At 42.7% G+C, this 23,908-nt stretch overlaps 1 protein-coding gene across 1 annotated transcript in view; it reads left to right on the top strand.

The window, feature by feature from the left end:
• The window catches only part of LOC131231674 (1-aminocyclopropane-1-carboxylate oxidase homolog 1-like), a 39,322-nt gene extending 20,220 nt beyond the window's left edge, over positions 1–19,102 (top strand). Inside the window, exons 2-3 of the mRNA XM_058227958.1 lie at positions 4,862–5,183; positions 18,737–19,102. Of these exons, the coding sequence (XP_058083941.1) occupies positions 4,862–5,183; positions 18,737–19,003 (589 nt within the window). The 3' untranslated portion in view covers positions 19,004–19,102. The remainder of the gene's footprint in view (positions 1–4,861; positions 5,184–18,736) is intronic.
• Positions 19,103–23,908: the final 4,806 nt, after the last annotated feature.

Genomic DNA, 23,908 nt, shown 5'->3' with positions numbered 1-23,908 from the left:
ACAATGATGGACAACAGGGCTTCCTGACGTCATAAACATAAAAAGGAGAAAGAAATACTCAAAGCCATCGCAGATCTATTGTAATTTCAGTCACAATAAACCATTAAAAACTGAAAGCATTCCATGAAATCAACTAGCATCAAAATCAGTTCAACATGAATCAAAACCATAGGAGTACTCCCAGCACGCCACAAGCTTCACCTCTTAGCCCTAGCTAAGAGGTTTAGCCTGACATAATTGGGCTAGAACTCTCAAAAATCATAAGGAAAAGAACAAAATAAAAACTCTAAAAATTCTCTCTCTTTCTTTCTCTGAAGCTTGAATCCACGTCCAGCCCATGCCCTTTGATCCCTGCCAATTCCCTCCCTAGTTCTCTCTCTCTCTCTCTCTCTCTCTCTCTCTCTCTCTCTTGCTTATATGGTTTCCTCTGGTCGGCTGGGAACGTGGAGACTTCATGTAGAAGTCTCGGTTGGATGGTGAGGACGGAGGCTGGGTCGGTTGGAGCTTCTGCACAAGATGCGGTGCGTAAACAGCAAGGAGGGCGTTGTGTTTTTAGAAACTGCCTGCGTAGACAGCAAGACTGACCCTGTTTTTTCGGGATCTATTCCGATCAGCCTTCTTGGGCTTGGTCGAACGTCCCTGGGGAGAGGTTTGAACGGCTAGGATCATTGGTCTGATCCTGGCCACGATCGCCGAATGGTCTGGAACGTCCGGGTCTCTCAGACGCTTTTTCCATGCGTACACGTGCACGGGTCTGAAAAACCACCATGTGTACGGTCTTTTTTACCTCCTGGGATGAATGGACGGTCTAGATGGGTGGACCGACCCTTGCTATGATCACAGAATGGCCCGGATTGGCCGAGGGCGCGCGGGCTGCGTAAACAGAGCCCGAAACTGTCGGCACTGGACTCTCGGTGGGGCCCACTTCCCTTGTCGTTTGAGAAATCCAAACCGTCCACCAGATTCCCCTAGAAATTTCAGTCGGGGATGGGTTGTTTTAGATCGGTTTTGGTGTGGCCCATAGAATCTTTCTTGCTACCGTTCGTTCTGTGCTTGAACGGCTGGAAACCTATCATCACTATTTCTTCGAATTTTGTCACTTAGGCCTTAGTAAGAGGGCCTACGAGATTCCAATGGACGGTCCAGATTGGACTGTCGAATCAAGATGGTGGCCCACTGCACCCAACCGCAACTCTCTGTTGCCGTGAAAAATGAAAATTTCCGTTTTTAATAGAGAAGTCGGGTCAGCGCCCGACTTTTTTCGGTGTTTCGCGATTGCACTTGTGCTGGGTGCACTGGAAATGCCAGTTGGGTCTACTTGTGCTGTTTATGAAGTATCCAATCTGACCATCTATTTCGTCACCTCATTTAACGCATTCGGTCAAAAATTGAAGTATATCCAGATTTCAGGCAGGCCCCAAATCATGATTTTAGGGGCTGATCTAGCTGTTGGGCCACTTCCACATGGATCCAAGGGCTCAAATTTTATATGTACGGTTAATTTATGTTCTTCGGGCCCTGTATGAAGTTTCGAGCCAATCAGATGATGGGAACCCTGTGATCTTGTATTCTGGACGTTTTTCAGGCCTGTTTGGAGTGAGTGGCTGTAATTTCTCAGATCTCTGGTGTATAAATCCTTGATCTTGGTCCCATGAAGTCCCGTCCAATGCCTTGGTGATGCGAGCGTGTTAAATCCATATTTTTAATGTCCTTTCCAGTCCACGTTCGTAGATTCACCTTGCATCACAACATGATTAAAATAAAGCGATAAACAGTATCATGCTTGTAAATCCAGCTAATAAGTGGGGTTTAATATGCAATATTTGACCCTCAACATCTACCGAGATCTATGTTGATGCGTTGACTCAAACGGTTTGTTGTATGTTGCCAATCTGATTTTACAGATTTTTCAGTTCGGCTTTCCACAGTTCACCACTCTCAGCGGTAGCTTCGACCGGGGCTTTACCATGCCTCTTCTAATTTAACTCATGACGCAAGTCGAAAGCAAGTAAACTGAAAAGAGCACAGGTTCTGATCTTATCTCCCAAAGATCAGAATGTAGAATGTAGGCATCTTGAGGATGTTTTCTCGATAATTCGGAGGGGAATCCGTTTAGATCCGGGATGTATACAGAGATTTTATCTTAATCTCGAAGATCTTGGGATCTGATCTTATCTCCCAAAGATCTTGGGAGAGATCTTCGGGCCGTTGGAGATATTACTGGGATGCTTGATCCGTGGATAAACTGTAATGGGCAACTGTCACTGAGCTATAGCCAGGTTATTACTGAGCTATCAGTGAGCTTTTATCGAGATGTAGCCGACATATTACCGATATATACCCGAGCTATGTTACCGATCTAGGGTCATGTTTTGGCCGATCAATTTCTGACCTATGGGTTTGGTCGGCTTCTGGCCATATGTGTGACTTTGTAATTGCACTCTCTTTGAGGGTCCTTACAACTATGCTAACATCCTTGAAGGTTGGCCTGTTTCCAGACGTAGAAGCCTTCATTGGCTCGGATTTTGAGGGCTTGTGCTGTTTTATAAGGTTAGTCCATTCCATAAGTCGACCTATTCGACTTATCCCCTCAAGGCTGCAGTTTTCAAAGAAGTAATTCTAACTACCTTTTGATCATGCAATGTCAACTTTTATGGGATCAAATCAACGGTTATGATTCCATAACTAGTTTCTGAAACATTTACTAGCGCAATGATATCAACTAAAACACCACAGATTACAAAAAGTGATTGGCTATATACCTTCAGCAATGTCGAAATATTGATGTGTGATGAGCCCTTAGGAGACGAGGACTTCCATTCATCGCTTGCTTCTCCCTGCACGTGCCGACATCCCTGGCTCATCTTCTCTTCAATTCTCTCTCTCAATTTGTACAATCGATGAATAGATGAGTAGCTCGGCATATTTTGAACTTGGCTGGAAAAGGCCAACACCCTCTCTTAATTATAAATTGATTTCTCTTTTTCCATAATAAAAAGCTAAATTATCACACGGGTTCTTCTTCTTTATGAACGTTAGCTTGTTTCGATGTGAAGGTTTTTTATTTTTTATTTTTATTTTTACGATTGAGCTTAAAACCTAAAGCTCAAGTTTTTAAAACACTAAAGGTCATAATAGCCGTATGCGTGCACCCTTTTTTATTTATTTTATTTATTTTTATTTTTTATGTGTGCACTTGCATGCGCATGAGTATGTATGCGTGTCACTGCATGGAAGAACCACTTACTTCCTTTTCATGACCAACTGGGTTCGAGTACCCATATCATCTTTAGATCTTGGTTCCAGTCATATTGGCATCGGGCGTGAATCAGATAAGGGCATCTACATGTTCAGGCCCACCCGATCAGATGAACTAGATGGCACAGACTGGTGCTATTTTAACACATTAACACATGCATGGTATGTAGAGGGGCTCTCTCGCATGCCTGTGATTTAGGAAACCCAATTTAGTTGTTACAATAATTAATGTTTAATTAAGATTGTATTATATAATTATTAATATTAATTAGATCTAAACTGATCCTATTTTAATCAAGTCCATGGTGATGGACCCAACCTAAACCCTATTAAGCCTGATTTTGTACCTGGTCCTAGATGGTGGGCTGAAACTAATCTGTTAAACCCCATTTAGTTGTTAGAAAAATTAATATTTAATTAAGATTGTATTATTATTATTATTATTATTAATTAGATTAGACTTGATCCTATTTTAATCAGGTCCATGGTGCTGGACCCAACCTAAACCCCAATAGACCTGATTTTTAACATGATCCTAGATGTTGGACTGAAACCAAGCTGTTAATGTTGGGGAACCATATAAGCACATAGAGATGAATCAAACAAAGTACTCCAATTGTACAATCAAGTTCAAACACAAACAATCCGAATTTTATATTGAAAAACTTTTGCAGGAAAAAACCACAGCAAAAAAAGCAATAGTAAAGCACTATAAAAGCAGAAAATTATAAGAGATAAAGATTGCCTGATTCGAACAAGCCTCAAATCTTCCCAAGCTATACCCTATGAAACCCTTAGGAACGAATTTAGAAAACCTAGAACACCTCTCTCTCCCCTCAAATCCTGATTACACTTATATACATATAGCCTCTACGAGAATAACAATCGAAATCGGAAACAAATCCCGCACTTACATAATTTTGTGCATGCGCTCGATAGCACCTTCGATGGCATCAATAGTTTGTCGATAGCATCGTACTCATTCAATGACATCGAGAAATCACCAAAACGTTCCTGAAAGAAAAGATGATTTTTTCAGATTTTTCTGATGGTATCAAGCACCTATTCGATGTCATCGAGCAATCTATAGATGGCATCGACAAACTCTATTACTCACAAATTTAAGACATCAACAATAATTAGTAGGTTTAGAAATTGGACCAGGCCTGTTAAAATCTGCAGGTTGGTACGTAGGATACCTGTAGACAGTCCTACTCACGTTCTTCTCTCTATTCTTTAATTATATTAATTAAAAATAAAAATAAAAAATGGGCACTGTAATAGTGTGCGACAGTTGATGCTCACAGTTAGAAACTGCATATGAAGCAAGTCCACAACTCAGATCCAACTGTCCAAATCTTCGGTCCACCTCTACATTGCTCGCCCATCAAAAGTTACAACAGTTAGATATTCACACTGGTTGATTCGTGGACATCTATTTATGGTCAACATGAAAAATATTCAATTGGATGCCGGAGATTGAGTTAACTTATGTGACAATATTACAATTTCTGAGTACCTGTGTATCAACTTTCAGATTCGGCCAGAGTATATAAAAAGTCGTCTTTCTAATTAAGCAAAATCTCATATCTTACATTGCCAGGGATGCGTTGCTTGAGTACAAAAAGCACACCGAGATGCTTGGGGAGACACTATTTGGGCTTGTTTCGGAGGCTTTGGGACTTAGCCCTACCTATCTAAGAGACATTGAATGCATGAAAACCCAATTCATGAGTTGCCATTACTATCCATCATGCCCTCAGTCAGACCTGACCATGGGCACTAAAAAGCACACGGATCCTGCATTTCTCACCATTCTTCTACAAGACCATATTGGCGGTCTCCAAGTCCTTCATCAACAATGCTGGGTTGATGTAGCCCCTATGCATGGGGCCCTTATAGTTAACGTTGGAGATCTTTTACAGGTATGTATGGTTCCACGTCTTTTTACAGTTTCTTACGGCATGTTTGGATTCACTGTTTCGAGTGTATAGTATCGTATTAATGGGCTGATGGGACATGTCCCTCGTTTGGAAACGAACGGCGGGCGACGCATTCAACGCGTGCGAATACGCCCGAGAACCACTTTGCATCATTGATGGGATTGTACCGTGCAACCGGCCGGACGTTCAGTCAGACCTAAACAGGAAAAAAATATTTTCTTCTTTCACTGTGTTGCTGGTAATGCCCAATATGGCTGTCTTTTGACAAATCCACACTGTCCATCATCTTCCTCTCGAGATTTAAACCATGAATGGTGAGCTTTGATCATCCGATGATGTGGCACACTGAGATAATCAAGCTGAAACAACAGCCAAACGGGCTTCTTTTGATCATTGTAGCGATCATGAGGAAGTACATGGTCATGAAAGGTCAACATATTTTTTATGGATTTTTCTCCCTCTACCTGATGAACGGTTCAGATCCACCTTTCGCAACAGAGTCGACGTACGTCGACTCTGTGAAGTTTGCTGCCCCACTTATTGAAGCTTCTTGGAAAATCTACTCCGTCCATTGGATTTAGGACGAAAAACCATCTGGAAGGGAGTGCTTTTGGATGAAATCAGCGTGGCCCATGAGGGTGTTTACTCTGCCATCCAATTCATATTTAACGGTTGAGATTCTGCAATAGTTTGCATAGAAACGAAAGGACACCTAGGCAAGGTAATGCTCACCCTCTGAAGTGAATGAACGGCTCAGATCATTCAATGGAACAGTGAGTGGGCCCCACTACACGCACGTATATACATCATGTGGCCCTTATCCGATCGTTTCCAAACATTGATCTGACATGAAATTGTATACATGCTAGAGTAATATGTCCTATCTAAACATTGGTTAGTGGCATGTCTCCGCTGGATGTATTCTGAACATCGCCCAACGTATACGTGAACAGTACCGAATACAATACAATACAACCAAAACGTGAATCCAAACAAGCCCTTAGTTTCTTTCTTGAGAAATGCTTAGGACTAGGATAGATTGATGATTTATCAGGTGCAACCCATCGATAAGCATTGGTCCCTAAGATGGGGCCACATCTTCAGGGAAATAAAATGGACCAATGACGTATATGTTTGACCAGTGGGAGTGGCTCGCTTGATGGTTGGCTCAGTTCAAGATGGGCAAATTTCTTGTTCATGTTTTGTTTGTTACTCTTTTCATAGAAATTAAGAAAATTAAGGATAAATTATCCATTTTTTTATTTTTATTTTTAATTAATGGACTTTTCTTGTTCTTTAAAAAAAAAAAAAAAAAAAAAAAAACCTTGAAACCTCCTTGTTGATGTTATGGCATCCTTCAAATTACTCTCTAATAGTAAACATGTGCCAATTGGGTGCCACCATTCATCTTAAAGGAATACAAATGTGTTATATTTAACTTTTAAGCTATTTTTTTCTTTCATGTGTTGCATTTGTCATGTGTGCAAAGTTATACATGTGATGTATGTGCTATATGTCCTGCGTATATATTAATATACATTGTCAAGTGCCTCACATGTGGCATTGTACATCCTCAAAAAGCACACCATGAGGAACATTATATTGTATTAGAGTGGCATAGGCTGCGAATTCTTCATTTTCTATTGAATTTATATATGTGTAAGGTGGTTTATTGGAGAGACATTGAGATTAATTGGCATTTGAGATCTTTTCTTAATTAATTGCCTAATTAACAGACATGAACGATTATACTTCTAATTCAAGATGAGTTTGTGAGCTTTTTTTATTATTATTAATCAGTCAATTATTAAGGCAAGCGTAGTTAATTATATTTCTATCTTGAGAGAATCCATCGTGATTTTCGGCAATCAACTTGCTTTCGGATACGCTTGGTCAATCATATCATAGCATGTCTCACGGTTGATTACCACCTTAACTAATTGTATATTAGAGCTATTCACTTATAGTTTTGCGTGTGTACAATCACTCAACTTCTATTTTAATGTCATGAGAAGCATTACTGCGAACTAAAACAACATATATATATATATATATATATATATCAAGGTATCACCACACGTCAAGCAATAGCTTTTGCTCAGGCGCAATGACATGTGTTTCGTGGCAGCAATGTTGCTTGTTCTTAGTGATATTCTTCTACTGGTTGCATTGATTATGAGGATCTTGTTTTGATCTAACATACCTATGGTGGTGCCGTCACGTGTCGACTTTTTAGCCGTTGGATTTGGCATAGTCTGATCTAGTGTAAACACAATCCTTACTCGAATGTCGTATCCAAACTATTTTAAGCTACTAAATAGGCTATAGAACATTTATACCCCCATGCAACTATGCCTCTAATTTCCTCTTCCATCTTTTGGTAAAGTTTGCATTATATATAAAGGAATTATAGTTCACGGGACCAAAATGTTTTTTTTTTTTTTTTTCAAAAAGATCGATTGTATTGATATGCATCAAAGCCCAAAGCTATACAAAAGGAGATTTCGGGAGGGTTAACAAACAAAAAGGTGTTGGCCCCCCTATCATGTACCAAAAGGAAAAGGAAAAAATATCTAGGTTTCTCAAATGTAGCCCAGGGCCACCTTGTCAAGGAAGATATGGCCTCTAGTGGTGGCAGGAAGGGACCCAACATTGGAAAAGATGCAACTGGACTGGTTGAGGTTGGCTAGTCTAGCCAGCCCATCTGCCACCACGTTGGCCTCCCTCGAGACAAGGGCTATCGTCACCTCCAACTTGCTTCTCAAATCCTCGATCCTCCTTCTCCAGTACCATGTGGGCCACGGGTCCAAAGAGAGACCCAATAAGGCCGACACGACCAAACCGGAATCGCTGGTCACCTCCAATTTAGAAAAACCCCGCTGGGCTGCCTACTCAATCCCGTACAACACTGCCCTCATTTTTGCCCTAAAGTTGGAGCCAACATCGTACCCGCTTAAAAAGGCGAAAAGGAAATTCCCTGGTGATCTCTACCCATGCCTCCACCATCCGACTGGCCCGGATTGCCCCTCGCAGAGCCGTCAACATCCGCCTTAATCCAACCTGGACTCGACCTCTTCCACTTCACAATCACAGGAATGTGATGCTTGAGAGGAGGGCTGATACCAAGAATTCTGAAACAGAGTTGTGCAGGAAGGCTAAAGGATTTGGGCCTCTGAAGAGGGGTACGCACTAGGTAGATCCAGCCACGTACCTTTGCAATGACTTCGGAAACCTTCATTTCCTGGTCGTCGAATCTTGCTCTATTTCTTGCCATCCAGATCTCCCAAAGGATGAACACTGGAATTAGACCTTTTAGCATCAGTATCGACTTGGAGGAAGGAGCGTTCACCCACCATTGGAAGGCTTTGATCGTAAGGGAGGGGCTGAGGGGAGTGGCGGATGCTGAAAATAGACCCAAAGTGCTCCCACACCTTTGAAACCGTGCCACCGAGGGAGAATAGGTGTTTAGCGGTTTGTATGTTTACAACAAGGGGAGCAGGGTGGCAATGACATCTGGAGCAGAGGTGGATACCTTTCCTTTAGACGCCACCATCCACTGGGATTGCTTGATGCAAAATTTTCCAAGAAAGCAGGGACATTTTATGAGGAAGTTTGGAGTGTCAAAATCACATACCCATTGTTTCTTGTAAGACCTTGGGTTGATAGAGTTCCAAGCTTGGCCAACCAAGAACTTCCCATTGTTGGAGCTCTACCAGATCCGCGTGTCCTCATAAGAGGAAGTGCATACGCCTACATCAGAGATGTGACTTATAATGTGATGCGGAAGGAGGGACGCAATCTCAGTCAGAGATTTCCAGTCCCTTGGGCCGATCATGTCTCTAACTTGAAGGTTCTACAGGGCAGCAGGTGGCAGCAATGGCTTGAGATCACGTAAATGGCTAAGGCCCAACCAGTTGCTGTCCCAAAAGTTGATATATCCTTGCCCCACAATCCAGCGCGAGAGATCTTCCACTTTCAGTATGACTTTACATACACGTTTCCAGAGAGGGGAGGTAGAGATATAACAGGTTTGGTCGTTGGTAGCTAGGAAGTCTACAACATATTTGGCCTTCATGAAAGTCCTCCAGCAGTTCACCGTGTCTCTGTCATCGACGACCCAGGCAAGTTTCATTTTAAAAGCTTCCTTGACTGATTTCAGGGGCCTCAGATTCAAGCCGCCTTCAGTTAATGACAGTGCCAAATTCTTCCAAGATACCCAGTGGAGTTTCTTCTTGTTCCCGTCATACCCCCAGAAGAAGTCGAAAAAGTGTCCTTGAAGGCTGGTGAGCACACACGCAAGAATGTCCAGAGTAGCCAGCATATGGATAGGCATGCTGGCGAGGACATGGTTCACCAACGTAAGCCTACCCACTTGGGAGAGAATCCGACTCTTCCATCCCTCTATTCTCTTGCGAATTCTGTCGATCAGACTGAGGAAGTAAGCTTTCTTTAGTCTGCCTCTGAAAATACGGACCCCAAGGTATGTAAAAGGGGCCTCAACTTTATGAAATCCCAGGATGGAGGCTGCCGCTCTATTTTTAGCTTCAGATTGGGACGCGGGAGGGATGAAGAAGCTCTTCTAACTGTTGATTTTCTGCCTCAAGGCACTTTCATACTCCTCAAGGAAAGAAGAGATAATTGTAAGGGACTTCTTGCTACCATTGGCAAAGAAAATGATATCATCAGCGAATAAGAGATGGGAAACTAGGGGGCAGCTTTTGAAAGTCTTGAATGGTTGTGCGAAATCTCTAACCATCATTTGATTGAAGCCCCTCCCTAGGCCTTCTGCAGCGAGAATGCATAGGCCTGGTGAGATCGGATCTCCCTAGCGGAGGCCTCTTAACGATTTAAAGAAGCTCGCGAATTTGCCATTGATGATGATTGAGAACCAGGAGTTGGACCAACATCTTTCTACCAATGCGATCCATTCCCTCCCAAACTTGAATTTGGAGAGCACCTGCTTAAGAAAAGACTAGTCAAGTCTGTCATATGCCTTCTCCATGTCCAATTTTAGCAGAATATTCCCTCCTCTAGTTTTCTTATCGATGTCAGGAAAGATTTCCTGGACGAGCGCACAATTTTCAGCAATAGATCTACCCTGCACAAAGGCTCCTTGCTCGGGTGAGATGATATTAGGAAGAATCTTCCCTAATCTTGCAGCAATAACTTTAGAGAAGATTTTATAAAGACAGTTACACAAGCTGATCGGTCTAAAATTAATAAAAGATTTGGGGGAGCTTATATTGGGAATGAGGCATATGAGGAAGGACGTGAGAATCCTTGGGAGGTTGTCTCCCTTAAAGAAAAATTTCGTTGCTTCAAGGATGTTGTTACAAATCGTATCCCAGCTCACCTGGAAGAAGGCTCAAGAGAAGCCATCTGGACCTGGGGCTCCATCCAGTGGAATGGCCATCGTTGCCTCGCGGACCTCATCCATCGTCAGCTCCATGAGCAGATCCATGTTATGCTCTTGAGACACCGAATGGGGAATGGATTGAAGAAGGTCCCCCGCTTAAGATGTAAACAAGGCAAAACAATGAAGGCTTTGAGGAAAATGATTCTCCTTTGCGTTTCTGTATATGAGACAACCTTGAAGGGTTGAATTTATAGAGTTCTACAACGACTATACAAGGTAAAATGATAAATACAAAATCTCATATTTATACATTGTCTATCTATAGAATCGGCTATACAAGACAAGGCAAGACATGTGGCCTGTCTAACATCCCCCCTCAAACTAATGCGGGTCATCGACAAGTAATAGTTTGCTAACTAAAAATGAGTGGCGTGTAGAAGTGAGAGACTTCGTGAGAATGTCGACAATCTGATCATGGGAAGCGACATGTGGTAGCGAAATAAGCCGAGAGACTGAAACTTCTCGCGGATGAAGTGACAGTCAACTTCAATATGCTTTGTCCGTTCATGGAAAACTGGATTAGAAGCAATCTAAATGGCACTCAGATTATCTACATGGAGTGGAGTAGGATCTTGTAGATGAACGCTTAAGTTAGAAAGAAGTCCACGTAACCAGATAATCTCACTACAAGCTGCTGACATTGCTCTATACTCGGCCTCCGTGCTTGATTTGGAAACAGTGGCCTGCTTCTTACACTTTCAAGAGATGAGAGAAGTGCCAAGAAAAACACAATAGCCGGTGGTAGATCTGTAGGTGAGAGTACAACCGGTCCAGTTAACATCTGAATAAGCACGAAGATCCAGAGAGGCCGTAGAGGAGAAGAACAAAGATCGATCAAGAGTTCCACGTATATACCAAAAGATACGCAATACTGCAGTCATATGAAGAGTTCGAGGAGCAGAAATAAATTGGCTGACAACTTGGACTGTGTAGGCAATATCAGAACGAGTCATTGTTAAGTAAACCAGAATCCCAACCAAATGGCAGTATAATGTGGGATCTGTAAGGAGTTCACCATCGTCACGGCTATATTGAACGTTAAGTTCCAAGGGAGTCTAAACTGTCTTCTGATCTGTTAAGGAGGCCAAGGTGAGAAGATCCTTGGCATATTTATACTGGCTGACTAGGATTCCATGTATAGAACGTGAAAATTCAAATCTAAGAAAGTATATTAGATAACCCAGGTCCTTCATCTTAAAGGATGACTTCAGAACGTCCTTTAATGTCGAGATGCCAGTATCATCGCTACCAGTCAAAATTAGGTCATCAACATAAACGAGAACAATGACGATTCTATGCTCAAAGGTACGTAAGAATAAGGATGGATCATGACCACTTTGAGTAAAGTCAGCTCCTATAACAACATCATGAAAACGTTGGAACCATGCTCGAGGGGCCTGTTTGAGTCCGTATAGAGCTTTCTTTAGGTGACGGACTTTATCGGCAAGGATTAAAGAACCAGGAGGAGGTTTCAAATATACTATTTCTTAGAGGTCTCCATGAAGAAAAGCATTTTCCACGTCCATCTGAGTGAGAGGTCAAGAGCAAACTAATGAAACTGCCAGAAGAGTGCGAACAGTTTTCATCTTGGTCACAGGAGCGAATGTCTTATCATAATCAATTGTGTTCCTGTTTGTATCCCTGACCAACAAGCTGAGCTTTGTATCGATCCAATGATCCGTCAGACTTGAGCTTCACAGAATAAATCCATCAAGTAACAATGACCCACGTATGGTTATCATCCAATGCTGCAAGTTCTTCTGCCATAGCCTTCTTCCAACAATCATGACTGACTGCCTGATGATATAAAGTAGGAATAGATACAGTATCCAGGGAAGTATTCATGATAGACATAGAGTATATCAAGTGATCAGGCTGTCGATTTTCACGAGTGGAATGACGTACCAAGATAGGATCTGGATTAGTTACAGGTACAGTAGGGAGAGTAGTAGGTGATGGATATGTACGTGGTCGTCATGAATAAATCTGCAATGGACAAAAAGGTGGACTCGATGCAACCGAAATGTCAAGAAAAATAGTAAGACCAGGAGAGTCTGGTGTGGGCGAAGAGGACCAAATGAATGGAAGGCAATATGTTCAAAAAAAACAACATGTCGGGATACTCATACATGACGAGAGACCGGGTCATAGCAACGAAAACCCTTCTAAGTTTCTCCAAATCCTAAATACATATATTTTACTAATTTTGGGGAAAGGTTGTTATGTTCACGTGATGCCAGATGAACATAACATACACAACCAAAAACACGAAATGTGAAATATGTAGGAAGAGAACCGGTGAGAACAAAGTAGGATGATTTACTATTCAGAACTGTGATTTGCAACCGATTAATTGAGTAGACTGAATGCATCATAGCCTCCGCCCAGAAGGAACGAGGAACACTCATAGCTGTCATTAAGGTATTGGTAGTATCAACAATATGGCAATTTTTGCGTTCAGCCACCCCATTCTATTGTGCAGTATCAGAACAGGTGGTCTGATGAGTAATCCTATGACCTTAAAGATATGTACAAAAATTGGTGGAGAGATACTCTCCCCCTGAGTCAGAGCGGAGAGTTTGAATTTTTACTCAAAATTGATTGTCTACCATAGAATGAAATATTTTGAATTTTTCAAACACCTGTGACTTAGAGTGCAAAAAGTAAATCCAGGTATAACATACTATCGTAGTCCAGAGAGAGACATAATTGGTGAAGGACCCCAGACATCCGTATACACTAGTTCAAACATAGATGATGATTTTGCACGGTTTGATGTAGAGGTGGATACAGTACGTGCCAGGTCAAATGGTCCTTGAGATGTCCCCTGAGAGAGGACCTGCAGTCGTTGTTCTTCGGCTAATAAATCATTAATAATCGAATTCATTGAAGGAGTGGGGCTACAGTTCAGAAGAGCAGCCCTGCAATGCTCAAATTCCGGACGCAGTTTCATAAGAAACTGTCTAACTTGTGCACTCTCACATATTCTGTGGAATATTTTAAAGGCATTTGAAAATTCTGGATCCATCATAGTCATCTCTGTCCAAATTGTAACTATTGTAGAGTAGAAAATTTGAATACTTTTGTCACCCTGAGTAAGGTGAACCAGATCTTGTTCCAGGTGGTATAACCGAGCCGCATTACTCTGTTGATATATTGTCTGGAGATGATCCCACATAGCCTTAGCAGTGCGATGTGGCGTGAGGCCAACAGCTATTGTTTGATCAACCGAATAAAAAATTCAGGTAATAATCCATCCATTTTTCATTTCCCAATTAGCCATTTTGTCGACATCGGTGGAAGCGGGGATAGTAATAGATCCATCAATTAATCTCCACAAACCACGACCCTTGAGAAAACTCTGAAAGTGGATGGCCCATAAATTGTAGTTGGTGCCATCGAAAATACATCGTGGGGCCTCTGTACGGGAGTCTTTTTCCATAGGTTGGAAGTGAGATAAACCACGCCAAGGAAGAAGTTACCTTGCAGCAGGAGAGTCAGTTGCAGGGACAGAAACAGAAGAGCAATAGCACCAAAGGCAGGGATTTTGCGCAGTGCAGAGGCAGGAGCGTGTGCAGAGGGTGATCGGATGAGGCAGAGACTTGTGCAGCAGGTCGTGCACAGTAGAGGGTGATCGGATGAGGCAGAGGGCGTGATCGAATGGGATAGCAAGGCGTGATCAGATGTGATAAGACGTGCGCGGACGTGATCGGACAGCAGGGCGTGATCGGATAGCAGGGGTGTGATCGGATGAGCCTGGGAATAGTCGGACAGAGGTCAGACAGAGATTGAGGATGATCGGACATGAAGTAGGGGCGTGTGGAGGGCCAGATGCAAGGTCGGACGTAGCAATAGCAGGGCTGGATAGGGTTGTTGATGCAACAGATAGTAGCAGGGCGTGCGTAGCTTGAGGACGATTAGATGAGCTTCATGAGGGCCGAATCTGACCGAGGAGGAGCCGGATCTGACAGGGGAGGAGCCGGATCTGATAGGGGAGTGCCGGTTCTGACAGACGGTGGTGCCGGTGATGAAGAAGATGCCGGTTTAGGTCGATATTGCTTTGATACCATGTAAACAAGGCAAAACAATGAAGGCTTTGAGGAAAATGATTCTCCTTTGATTTTCTGTATATGAGACAACCTTGAAGGGTTGAATTTATAGAGTTCTACAACAACTATACAAGGTAAAATGATAAATACAAAATCTCCTATTTATACATTGTTTATCTATAGAATCAGCTGTACAAGGCAAGACATGTGGCCTGTCTAACGTAAGATACCTGCTCCTCCTACAACAAGTTCTGAAAGAAAGAGATAGCCGCATTCATGATTTCTACACTGTTCGTAATAACCCCTCCATCTTCCTTCACAATTTCATGAATCCTAGCCCTCCTGAACTTTACTGAGACGCTGGCATGAAAGAATTTGGTGTTTCTGTCCCCTTCCTTAAGCCACTGGTTTCTAGACTTTTGCTTTCAGTAGATTTCTTCACAAAGTTCGAGGTGCAATAGCTTAACTCTAGCAGCTTAGAGCGTTAGAAGGCAGAGAGGGTCAGCAGTCCCTTAAGCAGCAATTTCAACTGAGCACAGCTCGTCATCTGCCAATTTTAGGTTCTGAAATAGGTTTCCAAAGACCTCTTTGTTCCAGATTTTGAGAGCCACTTTAATTCTTTTTAGTTTGCCAATCAGAGCCTCAAACGGATTCCCAGGAGAGTATGTGGCCCAGGTACTATCTATTAATCCTTGTAGCCCTCATGCATGGTCCACATGTGCTGGAACCTAAAAGGTTTGGGGGCTGAAGGATGGGGACTAGGGAAGGAAATGAGCAAAGGAGCATGGTCCGAGTTGCGACGCAGGTGTATAACCAGAAAATCTAGAAAAGCTTGGAACCATTGATCATTACAATAGATTCTATCGAGTCTCGCCCAGACACGAGGCTGACCCCTTTGGCTATTGCTCCATGTGAATCTGTTGCCTGAGAAAAGTGTGTCTTGGAGCCCCGCTCTGTCCAAACCATCTGCAAGTTCAGTTGCGCTATTTGAATTAAAAGTGGTTGCCCCAAGCCTTTCAGATGGGGATAAGACAACATTATAATCGCCACAGACAACCCACGGGGAGGAGATACCTTGGCCATGGTTAGCTAGTTCCTCCCAGAGGTCTCTTCTCATGACTTTGGAACACTTGGCGTAATGAATGATAATCTTACCCTGACGTCACTGCCAAGGAGGCCAACCGAAAGAGAAATCATCTTATTTGAGGAGGCCACCACATCGGCTGCAATTGAAGGAGCAAAGAAGATCCAGAATTTTTCACCTTGGGCCCCTTTGGAGATTGAGAAGTGGAGGCCCAGCTTTAGGCCGATCTTGACCCATTTATCCTCCTGAAGCATCGGTTCAAGGATAGCAATGATGGCTAGGTGGAATTGTCTAGAAATACTTTTTAATGTACAAATGGTGGGAGCGTTGCCCACCCCACGGGCATTCCAGATGAGAATACCATCCATGAGAATACTTGATTAGTTTCTCTCCTCGCCACTTCAAGCTTCTGAGCCTGTTGTACCAATCTGCGTTATTAAAATCAGCTTTGGCCACTGAATTCTTCTTACGCTAGAGAACCAAAGGTTTGGCCGATAGTGGACAGGTTTGGGTGTTGGTTGGATCTTGAGCAGTCTCCCTGCAACTGATAATCTTGAAAGGGCTGTGTCTTCATCTGGCAAGCTATACTGGAGCTCAGCAGGAGCTTGAGCTAAACTGGGGCCATGAGGACTATAGGATATAAGGTTCTTGTCTTCTGGATGCTGCTGGAAAGGGGGCACGCTATCTGGGAACCTGAGAGGATTCTGGGATCGAGGAGACGAAACACTAAATCTGGCATCTCCGTTTGATGGGGAACAGGAAGCTTGGATGAAATAAGGCGAGAGATCTATTGCTAGATTGCCTCCTTCACTGGGCTCACTTCTGATGACAGCAAGGGGAGAGTACGAATTCCATGTGGCTACTTGGGAGTCTTCCTCATCTTTCTCGAATATGTCTCCAAGCTTAAGGGGATTGTGCCCTTCTAAAAGAGCCTTCTTGAAAGGTCTCTGAGGAGAAGGGTTTCCAGGATCTTGAGTCGGAGTTGACTGATCAGAGGGCAGATATTGGGGAACAAGAGCCTAGCATTGGGCCTGAATATGGATTGAGGGTGCTGGAAGTAGACGAAGGACATTATGAGTAGAAGGATAAACCTTGTTCTGGGTTGCTGAGACAGGGATGTTGGCAATGTCCTCATCCCTTGTAGCTGAGATAGGGATCCTTGGTAACTCTGCTTCAATATGAAGTTCTTAGGAGGATCTTCAGGAGAGCGATGGGTTGGGGCCACTTGGGAAGATGGGGATAGGTGAGGTTGGATTGGAAGGATTATAGGGATTGAGTGGGCAGCTATGGGATCGTCATTCCCTGTTACCACTGCGGGGGTCCTGGCAGGGACCCGATCTAATCCAGATTCATGCAGGGGGTGCTAGGGAACAACTTCAGCTGCGGGGAGGGGAGGGTTCAGTGGGGGAGCTGGTTCCTGGGGAGTATGTTCTCTGTGCGGGGGGAGATCGGGGTGGTAGAAGGCCTGCTCCATCCACTGCCTTGTGGACTCTGGAAATTTCGTACCGGGACTTTTCTTCATCTCTTCTGCCGAATACATCTCTTCTAGCAATTTTGGGACTGGCCACACAAGAAAAGTCTTCCCCTCCACTTTTAGCTGCCTGATGCAATAGGGGTCTAAGCCTAGGGATACCGCAATCTTTATTCTTGCTGCGATATGAACCAGTCCGAGGAGCGAGCATCTATCAATTTCTATGACCTTGCCAAATGTATTACCCAAAGCTAGGAAAACCGATTCCAGCCACAGTTCCATAAAGGCGAATCCGGGTCCCTTCTTTATCTACCCCAAAGTTCGGAGACCACGGTTCCACCTTTGTCAGGCCCATCCTGCCATATAAAGAGCTGAGTAGACAGAGATCGGTTCCATCATTGTCTTGAAGACAAGGAGAAAGTGATCCCTGTTAAGGCAATACACATCGATGGCCGAAGAGGTGTTCCTGGAGCTACTCAAGCCCTGAGTGAATCGAATGAGAGGAATGTCTGGGGAATCGGCCTGGGCCACCACTGCAAGCTTCAGTAGTTGGATTCTCTCAGAAACATCCGATCCCCCTGCGTTAAGTGTTGGAATCTGAGGTATATCTGGATCCACCTGCAGGGAGGGACCAGATAGCGGAGGGACCAAAATGTGATCGGTGCCAATGTTCATCAATCTAGACCGTTAATATAACTAGGCCCACCATGGATTCGACATGTGACAAAACCCTTTAAGATCAGACCATCTTGGCCATCTAGTCTTTAGACCTTTTTGATTAGTTGTCTTCTCTTAGCCTTATATGACATAGGATGTCTAGAAGATGACTCAATGTAGGGCCTATATGGCAAATAGGTTTAAAATCGCATTATAACTCCCGACAACCATAACCTTGCAAGTTATCATCTGTTTCGCGCATAAAATTTACCAATAGGGTGAAATCAGGGTTTTAAGTAAAATTTATCAATTTAGTGACACTGTTTTTTTTATTTTTTATTTTTTATTTTTTTTTTAAGGCTAATAAAAGTATGGTTTTAGTCCGGTCTTTGTTTCAATTATCTATAAGATGTGATTAATATTCTTTTTACTATTTTTAATAATTTTTAATATTTCAAAGAAAAATAATGTCTTCTTTCGAATCAATTAGGGTCTAGGGTTTGTTTTGCTTACATAAAGCCATTAGATATGTCGCAAGAGCTCTTTTCATCGATAATATGAAATTTATACCTTGGTTTTATAAAATTTCTATACCTAAGAATCTAGCGACTATTTTTGAAAAGAAGGTGATTTCTTATCTTTTATCCACACACCTGCTACATTATTATATTTATAGGCCCCGGATTAAAGGCTAGGGAGCTAAATTTTGATGATTTTCGAGGCATTGCCCATCCACAATGGCCACACTAGATCAGTGGTCAGGATCACTGAATCGTGAGTCCTACCTATTTGAATTGTTGAATCATGATGCAAATAACTAGATGATCCTTACTATTCTAAATTATTATTTCCCTGCAGCTTCTCTCTAATGACAGGTTTAAGAGCATTGAGCATAGAGTGCGGGCCAACATTGTGGGGCCCAGGATTTCGGTTGCGTGCTTCTTCAATAATCATCTCCCTCCATCAAATAGGACGTATGGCCCAATAAAGGAGCTGACCTCTGATGAAAATCCACCTCTATATATGGAAACCTCCGCTGCAGATTACATCTCATACTTCTCTTCACAAGGACTTGACGGGGACCGGCCCTTGGACCACTTTAGGAAGTATAACGGAGTCATTTGATATGCTGGCAGAGTACGCACATCCATAGACTTGCACTCGGCCATTGTACAAAAGGATAAGTAAAATGAAAATCCAATCCATTCACATCATGGGGCATAATTTAGACGCTCCAACCTCCTCAAATTGGCCAGGTTGGATAACGTATGCAGTGCTATTTTGGCTTGTTGCCCTTCTACTGTGGGGCTAATGAATCTGACGGTTCGGATTAAGTTATGTGTAACTGACTGTTGGTGTATGTGTGGGTTGCCACTCTTTCAAGGTTAGAATAATATGTAACGTTGTTCTAAAAAATAAATAAATGCTATATAATTTAAGATATTAAGAAAGTTTATAAAAGCTAAAATAATATAATGGATTGGCTTGGCCTGTGCGCTGGTCTTGTGCCTGGATGTTTGGCAGTATTAATTTTCAGGCTGGGTTGGCCTCAGTACTCTTTTTTTTATTTTTTTTATTTTTTAAATTTTATTTTATAAACACAAACACCACCCCCACACCACACTGCACACGCAATCACACCCGTAGACAGTCGCACACTCGCATCGTAAGGGATGCTTGAACCCATGACGTCGCGTTGAAAGTCCGGGGAGTCTAAAACTAGGGCACAGCAACAAGTGTGGCGTCAGGCCCAATCGTATATCCAATGTGGACCAGCACTTATCATCTTAACCATCCATTTTTCACACATGCGGCCAGCTTGATGAGTGAACCATTCCGATTTTTGTGATAGAGCACATTCACTGTGCAGACGGCTCCGTAACATGCTGACGCAAGAAGCATACCCCTATCGAGAATTCTAAGAAAGAAAGGCCCAACCGTAATGGCCCATTTCATCTCTACATCGTGATCGTGTGATCAAGAGAAGGTCATCTTTTGCTTGCCATGTGGACGCATGTCAATATGATTATAGCCAGAATAGGTGTCCATGGAAGTGACGAGTTCATGCCCAGCTGTATTGTTGACTAGTTGGTCGATTCTTGGGAGAGGAAAACTATTCTTGGGATATGCATTGTTCAGGTTTGTGTAGTCGATGTATACCCGTCATTCTCCATTCTACTTTTTTACTAGCACGGCATTTGCGATCTAGTTGGGATAGTAAATTTCTTCAATGAATCCATCTTTAAGGAGCTTACCGATCTCTTGTCCAATGATGGCATATCGCTTTAATTCCAAGGCTCATTGCTTCTACCTCACTGGTCGGTCGTTGAGATTAACGTCCAGCATGTGAACCTAGACACCTGGCTTGATGCCGAGCATATCTTGGTGGGACCACGTGAATACATCGGCGTGTCGTTTTAGTAAATCGACAATGTCCTCTTGCTGGCCTGGGGTTAATAACAAATTGACCTGAATCATACAAGACGGGTCCGCTTCGTTAAGAGGGATGGTCACCAGGTCTTACACGAGAGATCCTCTCTCAGGGGATTCTTCGTGAGGGTCGAGGGGGATGATAGTCATTGCATGTTATCAATCTTAAATCCTTAGTGTTGTCGAGTGGCAGTGTCAGGCTTCGTGCTGATCTCCTCTAACTTGACTGACCCCATGCTCGATTGAAAATTTCATCGCTAGGTGATATGTAGATATCACCGTTCTCATGATATTGAGAGATAGTCATCCTAGGATGACATCATAGACTGAGGGAGAAAGTCGACTACAAGAAAGTTGACCATCACCGTCGTCTGGTCGCGGCCTTCTCTCATCATCACAGGTAGTAATATGCTCCCTTCTGATATTACTTTCTCTCCTACAAATTCAAGCAAGGGAGTTCAAACTGAGCGCAACCGAGATCTTTCAATCCTCATTTTGTCAAAGGCCGGGGCATAGATGATATCGATCGAGCTGTCAATATCCACCAAGATCCGGTGTACCTTAATTCTTAATAAATAAATAAATAAATAAAATGGCCACCTTCTTAACTTTAAGGAACAAAGGTTATCCGAAATGATCCCACTACGTTTCAACAATAGAGGACTAGCCAAGAGCGCATGTCATACTAAAAAGGAGACATTCCCACCATCCACCAACTATCCCAGGTTTTTTCTCAACGGAGGGAAAGCTACGGACCACACTCTTCCAAAAAAGAGAAAGAGGAGCACCGTAAACCTATCAGCAGGGCCGGTAACATTTTCCGCTTAAATCTCTAATAATATCAGCAAACTGCAAGTCTACCGAAGCTTATGATCTCATGTAGTTCATGTGTACACCACCAAATGTGCAGTGTCCCACATGGGCATCAGATCCGAGCACTCCATCATGTTGGTCAATATGGCCTAGAGATCAGGCTGGTTCATTCATCACATGGCCCACAATGTTTGAAATCGGTGGACAGCTTAGATAAACTTGTTTAAAGCGTTTTGGTCCATCTTTCTTTCTTTTTTAAATTTAAGGCATACCAGGGGCTGACCTGCATGATTTTTGTGCTAGAGAATCAAAATGGTGGCACTGACTTGATGGATGGCTTGGATCTCATGCACGTGTGCTATCCAGGGACATGTGGCGTGTAGATGAGATGGCTGTTCACGCATAGGTTACACCATACTAGCAAATGTAGAACCAGCAAGTATGCAAGAGAAATTTAGGACCGTGGACCCGACCTTTAATCCAGCTGTTTTTACGAAAGACAAACCTTGTTTTGTAACTTAGACCTCCACGTGCGGAGACCGAATTTCAGGACGAAAATACCCCTTCATTCACGGAAACGGATTGGGTACTCCGCCTGCCACCAGCCAATGGTGGATGGTCGGTGGTCTGTGGGCCCCATCATGATGTATGCTTTTCATCCATGCCGTCCATATATTTTTCCATATCATTTTATGGAATGAGACAAAAAATAAGGTATATTCACATGTCAAATGTACCACATTACAGGAAACAGTGTTGAATGAGCGTTGACTATTAAAAACTTTTAGGGGGCCCACTGTGATGTTTGTGAGAAATCCTTCCCCATCTAAGTTCATTCATAGGGTCACAAAGACCTAGATGAAGAGGAAAAAAAAATTTCGTAATGATCCAAAACTTCCGTAACCCCTAAAAGGGTTTCAATGGTAGACATTCAATTCCCCACTGCCTTTTATGGTGTGGTCCACTTGGTAGTTAGATCTATCTTATTTTTCTTCTCAAGCCTTAATATGATCTCGCCAAATATATGGATGGTTTGCATATAGTACAGACCTCATGATGGGATCCACAAAAGCATAACAGCAAAAAATCCGTAGCTATGGTGTAGTTTTTTTTTACATGAAGGTTACTCTACAGCTACGGGTTATAACGGTAGCCATAACTCTAGTCCGTGCCAATCTATACGAATTTATTTTTTATTTTTATCTTTTTTTTATTTTTATTTTTTTACATGGAGAACTTTATTCTACCTACAATATTCTCTAATACATATTTATATAAATATGTATATATAAGCATATAAAAAAAATTTCTCTATTTTTTTCATTTCTTTCTTTATTCATTTAACAAGGATATCTTCTAAACCAAAATTAGTTACTTGACGTACCCTATATGATTTTGGGGTAGGAGAAGCTACTTTAGCCAACCAATTGGTTATTTTTCAAGATTCCATTAGGCCAATGGTCGAAAATCCATTTCATTCACTTCACGATCAATTTTATTCATTTCATTTACTTCGCAATCAATTCCATGCATTTCACAAACAATACCGGCGATTCCCCTTCACTTCACGGTCAATTCCATGCATTTCACGGTTAATTCCCTTCACTTCACAGTGAATTTCGTGCATTTCACGGTCAAACAGAAATTGGGCGGGGCAAACTAGAAATTCAACAGGTCAAACTAGAAATTGAGCGGGGTAAACATGAAATTGAGTAGGGCAAACTAGAAATTGAGCGGGGCAAACATGAAATTGAGAGGGGTAAACATGAAATTGAAGAGGGCCAACGAGAAATTCAGCAGGGCAAACATGAAATTGAGCGGGGCAATCTACAAATTGAGCGGGGCAAACATGAAATTGAGTGGGGCAAATATGAAATTGAATGGGGCAAACTAGAAATTGATTGGAGCAAACATGAAATTGAGCGGGGCAAACTAGAAATTGAGCGGGAGAAAAATGAAATTGAGCGGGGCATGCTTCTAATTGATGGCTCATGTTTGCCCCGCTAAAATGAAATTGATGGCTCATTTTAAGGCATGCTTCAAAAAATGAAGTAGATCCAGGCCCAAGCTACGGAGCTGGAAGTGGCTGCGACAACCTGTGCCGAGGTCGAGACCTTACAAGTGGCCCACAGGGTGGGAGGCGCGACCTACTAGTATTCGGTACTCGGGCGCTCATATATCCACTCAGTCTATACGTTGGGGCGTCTCCTAGCCTCGGAGTTTAGGGACTTTTACCCACGAACATCCAAAGTGCCCAGATGCTTGAACTAAACATTTTTGGTGTCCAATCTGGCCATCCACGACATGCCTGTGGAGGTCACAACCTTGATGTCGCTAGGGCATACAGTAATCACAATCACACAATGCAAGATGCATGAGGCACACTGTCCAGTCATGCAGCAATTTCGCGCGTACCACACGCTCATGTGGGTAACTCCTATTAGTGAGTCCCATAAATAGTCTGCCCAATGGTATATGCTATGATCAGTCACTACTCACTATATTTAAAGTCTTTCAATAATATCGAAAATGTCTAGAACTGTCCAGCGAGTTTGCCTAGAAAATCTTGTAATTTTCGATACACTATAGCTACGGATTATAACCGTAGCCATAACCGTAGCAGACTGCGCAGCAACAGTTCCGCGGCAGTCTGTGTTGTTGTTTTTTTTTTAAAAAAAATATATGTTGTGTTGCTTTTGTGGGTCTCATCATGAGGTCTGTGTTATATCCAAACCATCCCTCTATTTTTAGAGCTCATATTAAGGCTTGAGACGAAAAATAAGATAG

The sequence above is a fragment of the Magnolia sinica genome, chromosome 17 (genome assembly GCF_029962835.1).
Source record: "Magnolia sinica isolate HGM2019 chromosome 17, MsV1, whole genome shotgun sequence".
NCBI lineage: Eukaryota > Viridiplantae > Streptophyta > Magnoliopsida > Magnoliales > Magnoliaceae > Magnolia > Magnolia sinica.
This window is presented reverse-complemented; position numbering and strand designations above follow the sequence as displayed.